This window comes from Apium graveolens, chromosome 9, assembly GCF_009905375.1.
Source record: "Apium graveolens cultivar Ventura chromosome 9, ASM990537v1, whole genome shotgun sequence".
Taxonomy (NCBI): domain Eukaryota; kingdom Viridiplantae; phylum Streptophyta; class Magnoliopsida; order Apiales; family Apiaceae; genus Apium; species Apium graveolens.
The window spans coordinates 31,954,316-31,967,547 of record NC_133655.1 but is presented as its reverse complement, the minus strand read 5'-3'; the positions used below and the strand labels follow the sequence as shown (position 1 = coordinate 31,967,547).

The window sequence follows — 13,232 nt, the reverse complement described above, 5'->3', positions numbered from 1 at the left end:
GTTAATGATTGATATTTGAAAATTTATGTTTAAAACTCAAACAGTGTGGTAAAAAGCGGGAATTGGACTTAGTGCCCGTTTGGGAAATCTTAAAATAAGTAACTTATCACTTAGAATGAATAATTGACTTATTAGTGATAAGTAAATAAATACTTATAAGTTATATCAGTGTTTGAATAATTTTACTTACAAGTTAGAAATTTTATTACTTAAATGAATCAAAATAAATAATTTTTAAATATAATTATCTTCATTCGTGTGTTTTAAATTAGAAAAATATTTACAAACATATATTTTAAAAAAAAGTTAATAAAAAAATGAACAAATATAAATAAGTAGGGGGGGAGTACGTCGTTACTAACATTCAATTTATCAACTTATAAGTTATTTATTTGACTTATAAGTTGGGAGGATAAACATTCATTGATAATTACTTACCGACTTATAAGTCAATAAGCAGCGTAGAAGCTGTCGGCCAAACACGCCCTTAATTGATAGATACCATATAAGAACTAATCAAAACTAATTTATTAATATTATAAAATATAATTAATATACATAATTATTTTATTATTTTGATTATATATACAATTATTACATAAATTTATACAAATAATTTTAAAATATATAACATTATTAAAGTAAATATAATTTTTAAGATTTGAATTATTAATCGACATCAATTTGAGATGAAAAATAACGAAAATTAATTATTTAACCATTTAAAATAGTAACTTTGAATATGTGAATAACATCTTTGTATTCTTTTTTCAAATTTATACATATATATATATATATATATATTATAACACCCCAGTCCCACATCGAAGAGATTTGGGACTTCTGTTCAATTTATAAGGCAAAGTACTACCACTATGTGCACCAACAAATCATGATCTTTTGAGGGCATGTGGTGGGCTTGTCGTAACCTAAGTTGGCTACACTTGGGACAGTATGCTTCAGCTTATTTCGGACTCGTAATCGGGACTTGACCCGGTTTACGAAAAAGGTTCGGGATATGACCAGAGTTGTCACATATGGTATCAGAGCCGACTCTCGAAAGCTTGATGCATCAAGTTTCCGGAGGTGGGGACACGAAGGCTGGTGGTATTATCCCACAATGGCAAGAGGTCCGGAGGTGGGGACAGGAAGCCAGCCGGTATTATCCCACAATGACTAGAGATGTACGTTCTTGGTCCTATGGGTTGTCTGTTTGGGCCTGACGAGGACGTCAGGAGTTTAAGTGGGGGAGTTCGTTACACCCCAGTCTCACATCGAGAAGATTTGAGACTTCTGTTCAGTTTATAAGGCAAAGTACTACCACTATGTGCACCAACAAATCATGATCTTTTGGGGGCTGTGGTGAATTTGTCGTAACCCAAGTTGGATGCACTCGGGACAGTATGCTTCAGCTTATTTCGGACTTGTAATCGGGACTTGACCCGGTTTTTGAAAAAGGCTCGGGATATGACCCGAGTTGTCACAATAGGATATTGAAAAAAAGTATTAAAATTGCATAAGGATTAGGATTTAAAATTTGAATTAGACTAATGGGCCTAAAATTTGGATCAGATTCTAATATGGATATCTTATAGGTTAAGAAATAGGGTTTTGTATCGTTATAAATACATCATATTCGTCTTTCTCGCTTTTATTCATAAAATTCGTAGGTCTATTATACACCAAAATTAGAAATCTTATAAAATTCATAGAAAATTCATCGTAAGTCGGAATTCGTTGATTTTTGACTTTTTGGAAACCTATTTTCGTTCTCTTCAACTTTTGTGTTTTGTATTTTTCAAGAAAACATCGTTTAGAGGGTCAACAAGACTATATTCAGACCTGTCAGGCTTTGAGGTAAGTACTTTTTGACTTTCTTTTATTTTCGGAAAAGTTTTGATACTCTGATTTTCGAATTCTGTATAAGATATAAGAATTTTGTTTCAAACTGTATAAGAAATAAGATACAAGAATCTTTTGAAACTCAGTCTCTACATTTTCGAACCCGTTCGTAATTTACGCTATAGTTCCGGAACTAGCCTTAGATACCTTTAGTAGGCGCACGAGTGTGCAACTTTAGATACCTATTAAGGTTGCGTAATTATTATATTTTAGATGTCGACCACTGGCAAAGTATGATATATGAGAATAAGAATAAGATGCCGGCTACTGAAAAAGTGTGGTCGTAGATCAAGACTGTGATATTTATAAGAATTATCGTATCGTTCTGTTTTATTCTGTTCTGATCTGTTATAAAATCTGCTCTGTTCTGTTTTAGGTTCTGAATTTTAAAATATAAAACTTTGGTTGGATCTATTTTTAGAAACTATTTTACAAAATCATTATTGTTTTGAGAAAAAAAACGTTTTATTAAAACCCTATTGTTTTTACGTTAAAGAGTTAGTCAATTTTACTTGCTGAGCTTTGTAGCTTATCCCTTTTAATATTTCAGGTTCAGGTTCAGTCTAATATTCGAGTTGTATAGCATTGGAGTTCGAGGACTTAGAATTGAAGTATATTAACTTTTGGACCGCTTTCGTTAGCTGCATTTTGTAATAGACACCTTTGTAATAGATTTCTTTATTAGTAAATTATATTTTGTATTAGTTTTGGTTTAGATTTAATAGTCCAGAAGTGCAGGTTGTTACAGTTGGTATCAGAGTAGGCTCTCTTTCAGAGTGTATTAGGTATGAGACTAGTACATTCTCTAGGATGCGTTCCTGCGGACCATAATTTGACCTTTGATAGATCACGGGTAGATGAGGTAGATGTATCACGAATTTTAGGATTGTTGTGAATTTGGGGACCAAATTCTTTATAAGGAGGGTAGTATGTAATATCTCGTAATTTTGGAATAATAATAATAGGATATTGAAAAAAAGTATTAAAATTGCATAAGGATTAGGATTTGAAATTTGAATTAGACTAATGGGCCTAAAATTTGGATCAGATTCTAATATGAATAACTTATAGGTTAATAAATAGGGTTTTGTATCATTATAAATACATCATATTCGTCTTTCTCATTTTTATTCATAAAATTTGTAGGTCTATTATTCACCAAAATTAGTAATCTTATAAAATTTGTAGAAAAATCATTGTAAGTCGGAATTCGTTGGTTCTAGACTTTTTGGAAAGCTATTTTTGTTCTCTTCAACTTTTATGTTTCGTGTTTTTTTAAGAAAACATCGTTTAGAGGGTCAAAAAGGCTATATTCAGATCTGGTCAGGCTTTAAGGTAAGTGTTTTTTGACTTACTTTTATTTTCGGAAAAATTTTGATACTCTGATTTTCGAATTTCGTATAATATATAAGAATTATGTTTCGAACTGTATAAGAAATAAGATATGAGAATCTTTTGAAATCCAGTCTCTACGTTTTCGACCCCGTTCGTAATTTACGCTATAGTTCCGGAACTAGCCTTAGATACCCTTAGTAGGCGCACGAGTGTGCAACTTTAGATACCTATTAAGGGCGCATAATTATTGTACTCTAGATGCCGACCACTGGCAAAGTGTGGTATATGAGAATAAGAATAAGAATAAGAATAAGATGCCGGCTACTGGTAAAGTGTGTCTGTAGATCAAGACTGTGGTATTTATAAGAATTATTGTTTCGTTATGTTTTATTCTGTTCTGATCTGTTATAATATCTTATCTGTTCTGTTTTAAATTCTGAATTTTAAAATATAAAACTTTGGGTTGGATCTATTTTTAGAAATTATTTTACAAAATCATTATTATTTTGAGAAAAAAATGTTTTATTAAAACCCCATTATTTTTTCGTTAAAGAGTTAGTCAATTTATACTTGCTGAGCTTTGTAGCTCATCCCTTTTAATATTTCAGGTTCAATTTCAGTCTAAGATTCGAGTTGGATAGCATTGGAGTTTGAGGACTTAGAATTGAAATATATTAACCTTTGGACCGCTTTCGTTAGCTGCATTTTTGTAATAGACACCTTTGTAAAATATTTTTTATTAGTAAATTGTATTTTGTATTAGTTTTGGTTTAGATGTAATAGTCCAGAAGTGCGGGCTGTTACAGTTGGTATCAGAGCAGGCTTTCTTTCGGAGTGTATTAGGTATGGGAGTCGTACATTCTCTAGGATGCGTTCCTGTAGACCATAATTTGACCTTTGGTAGATCACGGGTAGATGGGGTAGATGTGTCACGAACTTTAAGATTGTTGTGAATTTGGTGACCAAATTCTTTATAAGGAGGGTAGTATGTAATATCCCAGAATTTTAGAATAATAATAATAATAGGATATTGAAAAAAAGTATTAAAATTGTATAAGGATTAAGATTTAAAATTTGAATTAGACTAATGAGCCTAAACTTTAGATCAGATTCTAATATGGATAACTTATAGGTTAAGCAATGGGGTTTTGTATCGTTATAAATACATCATATTCGTCTTTCTCATTTTTATTCATAAAAATCGTAGGTCTATTATTCACCAAAATTAGTAATCTTATAAAATTCGTAAAAAATTCATCGTAAGTCGGAATTTGTTGATTCTGGACTTTTTGGAAACCTATTTTCGTTCTTTTCAACTTTTATGTTTCGTGTTTTTCAAGAAAACATCATTTAGAGGGTTAAAAAGACTATATTCAGATATGGTCAGACATTAAGGTAAGTACTTTTTGACTTACTTTTATTTTTGGAAAAGTTTTGATACTCTGATTTTCGAATTTCGTATAAGATATAAGAATTTTGTTGCGAAATCTATAAGGAATAAGATATGAGAATCTTTTAAAACCCAGCCTCTACGTTTTCGAACCCTTTCGTAATTTACGTTATAGTTCCGGAACTAGCCTTAGATACCCTTAGTAGGCGCACGAGTGTGCAACTTTAGATACCTATTAAGGGAGCGTAATTATTGTACTTTAGATGCCGACCACTGGCAAAGTGTTGTATATAAGAATAAGAATAAGAATAAGATGCCGGCTACTGGCAAAGTGTGGCCATAGATCAAGACTGTGGTATTTATAAGAATTATCGTTTCGTTTTGCTTTTATTCTGTTCTGATATGTTATAAAATCTTCTCTATTCTGTTTTAAATTCAGAATTTTAAAATATAAAACTTTGGGTTGGATCTATTTTTAGAAATTGTTTTACAAAATCATTATTGTTTTGAGAAAAAAAATGTTTTATTAAAACCCCATTGTTTTTCCGTTAAAGAGTTAACCAATTTGTACTTACTGAGTTTTGTAACTCATCCCTTTTAATATTTCAGGTTCAGGTTCAGTCTAAGATTCGAGTTGGATAGCATTGGAGTTCGAGGACTTAGAATTGAAGTATATTAACTTTTGTACCGCTTTCATTAGCTGCATTTTTGTAATAGACACCTTTGTAATAAATTTTTTATTAGTAAATTGTATTTTGTATTAGTGTTGGTTTAGATTTAATAGTCCGGAAGTGCGGGCTGTTACATATATATATATATATAAGTATAAATTTGAAAAAGAATACAAAGATGTGGCCTAGTCACAAAGGCCCAAGGCACGATTACAACTTCAGAATTTCACGGATAAGGAAACTCCTCGGCCGGTGGATGTCCAATCTGTTACCGCTATCTTTGTCGATCATAACCGCAAGTATAACCATGATATACCGCAAATGCTCAAACGCATCATTGCCCCCCCCGATGAAGATAACCCACCAGACTACATGACAAGTGATCCCAAACGTATAAGTGCAAAGTGAAAGTGCGAGATAACCCCAAAGTCTCCCGATGAGGACATCCGTCAAATGCAAAGACAGGGCTCACAAAGCACGCACGAAAGTTAACGATCATTCCCATGCGGGGACAATCCACAAGACTACAAAATGACTTTCAATATGTTTTCCAGGATGACGGGCTCCCGTAGACCCTTTTTCCTACTCAGGGCGCTCCCTGAAAAGGATTCTCCCTTAATTTCATTCCTTGCTTCTTGATAGCTTTATTCTTTCTCCATTAGCTTCAAAACACCTTTTGTGGACTCCATCAATATTTGTTCTTTATCGTCATTTTCAACTATAATGGTCATCGTAGCATCCTCGTCGTATCGGCTGTTGTAACATCACTATCGTAGGGGCCATCGTAACATCGTCGTCGTGGCAACCGTCACACGACTCCTTTACTATGATTGTTGCAAGCTTCCGTTGAAATGACTGTCGTAAACCTTCGTGTAGAATTTCATCAATCGCCGTCGTAATCTCTCATCATTAATAATTGTCGCAAATGGCCGACATACAGGGGTAGCCCCGTACATGGCGAGCTCTAGGCTCCGGAGATGCGTTCTTTAGATCTCGTTCTTCCTCTTTTCTAACGATGATTCAACCCATTTTCTCGATGACCCGATAAAATATCCATGACGATTTACGGTATAACAAGTCCGATTTTTGAAGGCTTAACACGGGAAATTTGGCCGAGTACTCGGATATTTCTGATTATTAACAAATTTTATAAAAATCGATTTTTGATTTTCGCTGCATTACTGTAGTATCCTGCCATCGCCCATCACTACCGTATATTTCTGATTATTAACCAAATTTATAAAAATCGATTTTTGATTTTCGCTGCATTACTGTAGTATCCTGCCATCGCCCATCAGTAGGCAGTAGCCACTCCCTCTACATGCATCGAGCCACGTTAGTTATTAGCCCAGTTAAGTGGGCCCACTTCCCATGGCGCGCTCCGAAATCCAAAAGACTCCCCCAAAAAACAACGAAATGAAAATGTAACATAAAATCGTAAATAAAGCGTGATCCGAGGGCGTTTACGTAATAAGGACAACCTAATATGTTTCAGATCACAACAGACAGCCAGCCCACTTCTCATAGTTCCCCTAAACTAAAAAAACATCGTACGACAACAACTGTGTTAGCAAGCGAGAGTCTTCAGCCCTGATGGAATCCGACCAGGTATGTTTTCTCCGACCCTTTACCGGAATTTAACCTTAATTCACTCCTACGTAGCTTCCGGGCCCACAATCACAGGACCCACCTCGCTTTTTTAAACCGTTTTTTTATAAAATAAATTGAGAATTCTTGTTCTTAATTGGTTTATTTTTTATTTCATGGGTAAGTGTTCTGTTTGTGTTTGTGAGAATGTTTATGTGTGTTATTGATTTGATCTTCGGTGGGTTTGATTTTTAATTTTTGTTTTGCAGAGATTAGTGGCCTTGAAAAGGGCTTATGCAGATATAATCTTGAATACTTCTAAAGAAGCAGCAGCTAGAGTAATGGCGTCGGAGAGGAAATCTCAGCTATTAGAGCACGAGCTTCGCGTGACCAAGGAGGAGGCAATTCAGATGATGCTGAGACTCAAGAAGATGATGGATGATAAGGTTTACTCGCATTTTGGTTTTCTTTATTGATCTTTGTTGTAACTTTTTTTTGAATGTATATGTGTTATTTGAAGTTGTTTTTGTGGATAGATTGGATGTTATTGTTATGTGGATTGTGTATGTAATTATATCAGAAAAGTAAGTTTGTTTAAATAATTGAAGAGGGCTATAGAGTGATACATGCTGGTATACATTCAAAGTCATTCTTTTAAGCGCACAGATACATTATTTGCACAATTTTTGTTGTTTTTGTGATTTTACGGTGAAAATTGAACTCTAGAGAGCTTCTATAATTTGGCCACTCCTGATCCTATGAAGTTTTTTTTTGCTATTCAAAATCACTATTTTTTTTTGCTAAATCAAAATCACTATTTTTAAGAACAACAATACAGTATTTGTGCATTTTTTCTTGTTCTTGTGATTTATAAACCAGGTGTTCGATGAGATGGCACTGATTGTAGTGAGTTTTGCGCCCCTCGTATTATTTTAAGGCAGTGTTTAAAGTTCAAACTATGTTATGGCATCAGCTCGTGTAAGTTATGCACTTTCTTTGGATACCTGGATATCATATTATCAGGGCCAGAAGTGGTAGATCTTAAAGCGGTATAAATATTTTAAGCTCTGCAATTATCAGTTATTCAGTTGGTATTAATAAAAAACTTTGCTGATCTCATTGCATTAGCTCAACTCCATGGGAATTTTTAGATTTTTTCAAAAAATAATATGTAACATGATCTGTTATGGGATCAGAGTCCAGAATAAATTAGAAATGAATTTCTTTTGTTGGTATTTTGAGCCATTGCAATTTCACCTGTCAGTTTAAATTTCTTGAAAAAGAGAAAGAGGATATATTCACATGTCATTGTTAGCAGATACTGTGTTTTAGTGAACTTCAGTATCGAGAAATAGTTGGAATGTTCTTGGAATCATGATGGTGTGTATTGTGAAACTGAAGCACTAACTTTTGTTTATCGAGAACCCTACTCTTTTGAAGCAGACGCATACGTGTACTGAAGGCTCTAATATACATCTAACATGTTTATTGTCGTTTATAACATATGTTCTCTGTAGGAAGAATATCTGCTTTTCATGTATGTACCTACTAAAGTTCGTTTCATTGGTTAAATTAATATCAATCAACTGCAATTAAAACAAACTGAAGCTTATTGACTGCAATTAAAACATGCGGAAGTTTATTTGCAGATTAGTGAAGCAAAGAAGACATTCCAGAATCAACAGGAAAAGATTGATGTACTTGAAGCACAGCTTCAGGAAGCGGAGGATATAGTAAACGAGCTCAGACAAGAGCTAAGAGATGTTCAAGCTAAAATTGAGAAGGTGACTAGAAATGATGGACAGCACCTAGACAAACATGAGACTGCTACTTCGGTAGTAGCATTTGAGGTGAATAGACAGTACATATCTCAGTCTATTTCGAGTCCTCTACAATCACAGAAAAATCCTGTTGTAGCTTCTGAGAAGGAGAAATCAGATCTGAATCAGAGAACCGAGTATCCTAAGTGCCCTAGTCAACTTATTCATATTAGGAATTTATACGGCACCAAGCCTGAATTACCTTCAATAATACTGAGAAGCAAGAAGCACAACATTTACAGAAATGGATTCACCCAGAGAATCCAAGCATGTGAAAGGAACGTCATGGATGGTGAGTTGCCCCTTTTAAGACAGCCAAGTGGTATATGTAGCGAAGGGAAGGAAGAAGAGAAAACAGATAAAAGTACATGCAAAACCACCAATGTCGGGGCGGACAAGATGATCAACACTGGGAGCAAAGAAGCAATGCATAAGGATATCAAAATGAGATGCGGGCATGAAGTTCAGGCTATGGAACGGATTCCTGAAAAAATCAATACAACTCCCGAGTATCGACAAAATAAAAGCACCTTGCGCGTGAAGAATCCTGATAAGTTGTTCATGAATGTATATGGAACTTATGGTAACCCTAATCCCATATCAGTTAAGAACAGTGCCCAGCCTGATCAAAATCCTAGTCTCACAGCTCTAAAGATATCTTCAGATAAAGGCATGGAGACTCAGCCGGAATGTGCGGAAACTGATGATATGAATGCAGACTATAATAAAGGTCAGTTTCCAGTTGGTATATCAGTGCCTATTGTACGAGAAGCCATTCCTGCAGAAAAATCAGACATTCAAGTATCTAAAGAAAACCTTGAGAAAATCAATGAGCCAGTTATACCCTCTGAACTCAAAACTACTGATGCAATAAATGGATGTCCTTCACTGCCTGTGGAAAAGAAAGTTGTCAGATACACATTTCAAAGAAAGCGGAAGAGAGGAACTGTAAACATCTCTAATGGAACTAATGGAAATGTCTCGGATGAGAACAAAACTCCAGAAAGAAAGAAGGAAAAGCAGATTGAATCCACAGCTGCAGGTATATCTTGCTTGGAAGCTAGATCATCTTTGGAGAGAAGGCTTTAGCACGGGTTGCTTGTCAGGTTGGTGATTTGCTCATGTTTTTACAAACAGTAATCTGTACTCGTATTTGTATTTTTATGTGTGTGTGTGCACGAGCAATTAGAACCTCTTGATAAAAATCCTGTGATTTTATTTAAGATACAAAAGTAGATGATATGTAGCTATACCTGTAATTCTATACAAGATTCGAGTTGTTCCCATCATTTTCTTTTTAAGTTTTCATATCTTTTATATGCTCTTCATGCATCTAGCTTTGACAAATTTTCTCGATTCTCACGTCAACTATGTCCCTCTTGCACCCTTAAGAAGAAATTTGAGAAATTTTAATTTCACTATTTTTTTTTATTAAATGGTCAGAGTACCTACTTCTCGTGCTTTTCTCCATCAATAATTATAACTTATTCGCATTTTCATAGAGTGAACATTCCATTGTAACATGCATTGATAGGGTTTCTGTCTAAATCATTTAATTGCTGCTTCATTAATGCTCTTGTAGGATGATAATGTGTTTGTTCACTTTATGTGCTAGCACTGAAATAAATATAATAATTGAACTAAAGTGAAGTCATAATTCTGCTAGGAAAGTGTTGGTTGTATGTCTAACTCCTTGCTAATGTCCTTTGGTAAAATCATGTATGTGCCATTCGTCAATTCATGGTATGTGCTCTTTTCTATTATGTTAGGCTCATCCCCCCCCCCTCTTGTTAAAGTAGGTTTTTTGCTAGATAGCTCATTTCCGGGAAAGTCCAACGATGTCTTATTAGACACCTTACAAATATAAAGGCATCGAAAATGAATGATTATATGATATTTATGAACTTGTTGTTTTGCGTGTTCCCTCATCGGAATCGAGGAGTTAAGAGGACTTAAATAGACTTTTTCAACTTCGTCGGGTAAGATCTTGCAACAATTTATGCACCAGAATTAGAGTATAGTCGTTTCATATTATAGACCTTCTCTTACAGTTACTATTAAAACTGTTAATGTATATTGACTTTTAACGGCAAAATGTTAGTTTTTGAGATATATCGCCTAGATAGATGTCATAATTCATCAATCAATATGATTTGATCCGCCTAATTTTTAATCCATTGCAAAAACTCTCGCTCCAGTTGATCATTCTCAGTTTCAAAACATAAAAAATATTGTTTATCTCTGTTAGTATGTCGATGAATCATAATATCCATTAAACTTTATATATATAATACTATATATATATATTGTGTGCGTGTGTGTGTGTGAGTGAGTTACAATTTATTAACTGTTTTGCTTATTTTTATTTTTAATTATTAATAGTATCCGATGAGCAAATTATTAGAAGTTTATCATATTTTTGTATATATATGAATTTATGATTTTATAGTTTATCATTAGTTTGAAAGATCTTTTTGTACATTTTTAAAAGTTTACTCATTTTGACTCAGTATTATATTTTAATTAATATAGAGCACATGTTATTTGACCAACCAAAAATCAACTGTTCAACTTTTATATATTATTAAATTTATGATTTGAATAAGGAAAAATTTCCGTCACTGATCATATCATCATATTGTTTGAGAAAGTCTTGGCAGTACACTATCCTTCTTTCTTTGGTCTCCTCTCACGGTAATGTATTACTGAACTTTTTCCCATTTTTGCAGCTTATATAATCAAGGAACAGGCAAAGCTTGATCGAAGTGTCTTGTGATAACGAAGCAGGAGTTCTTAAAGTTGAGGAGAGAGCAGATTAACAACGAAAGCCAGTTAAACATGCAACAGTTATTTCAGAGAAGTGTATATCCCAGAGGTTGATACTTTATAGGCATATCGTTCTTTTAGTTTTTACCTTTGTTGTACTCGAGTGTGACCCCGTATCTATCTGTCTGTCTGTGTATCTCTCGCATGATGACTTACTACATGATGTTATTTTTATGAAGTATTTTGAAATTGCGGAGGGCTGTTCTTTTGTATAATCAACACTTTCTAGTTACTTTTAATGGTTGGATAACATATTGAACATTACATGTTTAGGTTTTAATCTTCCCTATCTGTATAGGCAAATATAGCAACTATCAAACATATGTGTCGAACCAGGAATTGGTATGAAGCTTTGATAATTGTATTGATCAAAGTTTGGATGAAGTTTATCCTGTAACATTGTAGTATAGGAAGACATCGTGTGGGGTGCATAAGTTGAGCGCCTGCACGCGTGCGTATCTGGTATCTTTAGTTGACCATTAAGAAAAAAAATTGTCTACATGAAGCCGATGAGATGCTCTCGCAGTCCATTTTTCCCCAGGATTATTGACCTCCTGCAGGTCTGATTGAGTCTGAGAGCATGCTTCTTCTGTGGTTTTTATTTGAAAATTAGGAAAACATAACAATGCATTCATCCTAGTATCGTACTTTAGTGTCACTCGTAGTTAACATCTTTAATTTAGATTACTTTCAAAATTTACTAATATTCACGTCAACAACATGAAATTTAATTTGATTTTAATCATTTCCTAACATAAAGATATCGAAATTAGTTTTTAAACAAAGAATTATAATTTTACTTAAGTGTTTGATCATTGTTATGAACTGAAAATTGAAGAATTTACTTATTTATGCTAAAAGCAATATGAATTTACTTTATATCACATTCATGATTCATCATATCTTTCGTATATCGAATCTTCAGATCTTTCGTATGTCGAAAAATTGATTTTTTTAGTTTCTCTTTCTTCTTGCAGAGGTGCCTAAAAATTAAGAACAATATTACACAAGATTTATATTAACACGCTATTTATAGTCCGTTTAATTTATGAATAAATATTTAATAATATGTTGATGAAACGATTTCACGAACGAATTTTGTGATTGTAGCATTTCTCAAAAATCAAATATGATGGTTTACAATAATAAAAAAGTTCAAAATCATTTGGGCAGAGTAACTTAGTTAAATTACTTAAAAAAAATAATTTCGTGAATAAAATGTCAATTTATATTTATGTTATATAACAGTCATTTTTGTATGTAAAAAAATGAATAATTTAGGCGTCAGAGTGAAATAATAAAGATTAAAGCATTGATTAACGTATGCTAAAAAAATTGAGGGAATATAATCATGTGTTAAAAAAATAATAACTTAGTTCATAAATATTGACAAATATGAAAATGTCATTTTTTATGTAAAAAATAAAAGTTGAGAGTATCAATCCCCAATTACCTTTACATAACATTTTGTTACAGGGCCTTTGCATAACATTTGTTTGTAACAAAAAATCATGTTTCTTTTTTGTTCACGTATATGTGTGACCATTTTATTCCTACTAAAACATTTGGTATACAAAATCAATTTGGTGAGCTGAAAAAGAAAAAAGTCTGTAATCTTTAAACCCCCTTTACTCTTCGTTAAAAATCAATCCATCAATATAATCCAAAATGGGCGTAGTAAGAACAGCCGGTGATTGGGCT

At 33.4% G+C, this 13,232-nt stretch overlaps 1 protein-coding gene across 1 annotated transcript; it reads left to right on the top strand.

The window, feature by feature from the left end:
- The first annotated feature begins 6,751 nt into the window (after positions 1 to 6,751).
- On the top strand, positions 6,752 to 11,795 carry LOC141684231 (uncharacterized). Its single transcript, XM_074489102.1, has 4 exons — positions 6,752 to 6,906; positions 7,155 to 7,331; positions 8,535 to 9,811; positions 11,435 to 11,795. The coding sequence occupies exons 1-3, from the start codon at positions 6,892 to 6,894 to the stop codon at positions 9,792 to 9,794; spliced, it is 1,452 nt and encodes a 483-aa protein (XP_074345203.1). The 5' UTR covers positions 6,752 to 6,891; the 3' UTR covers positions 9,795 to 9,811; positions 11,435 to 11,795.
- Positions 11,796 to 13,232: the final 1,437 nt, after the last annotated feature.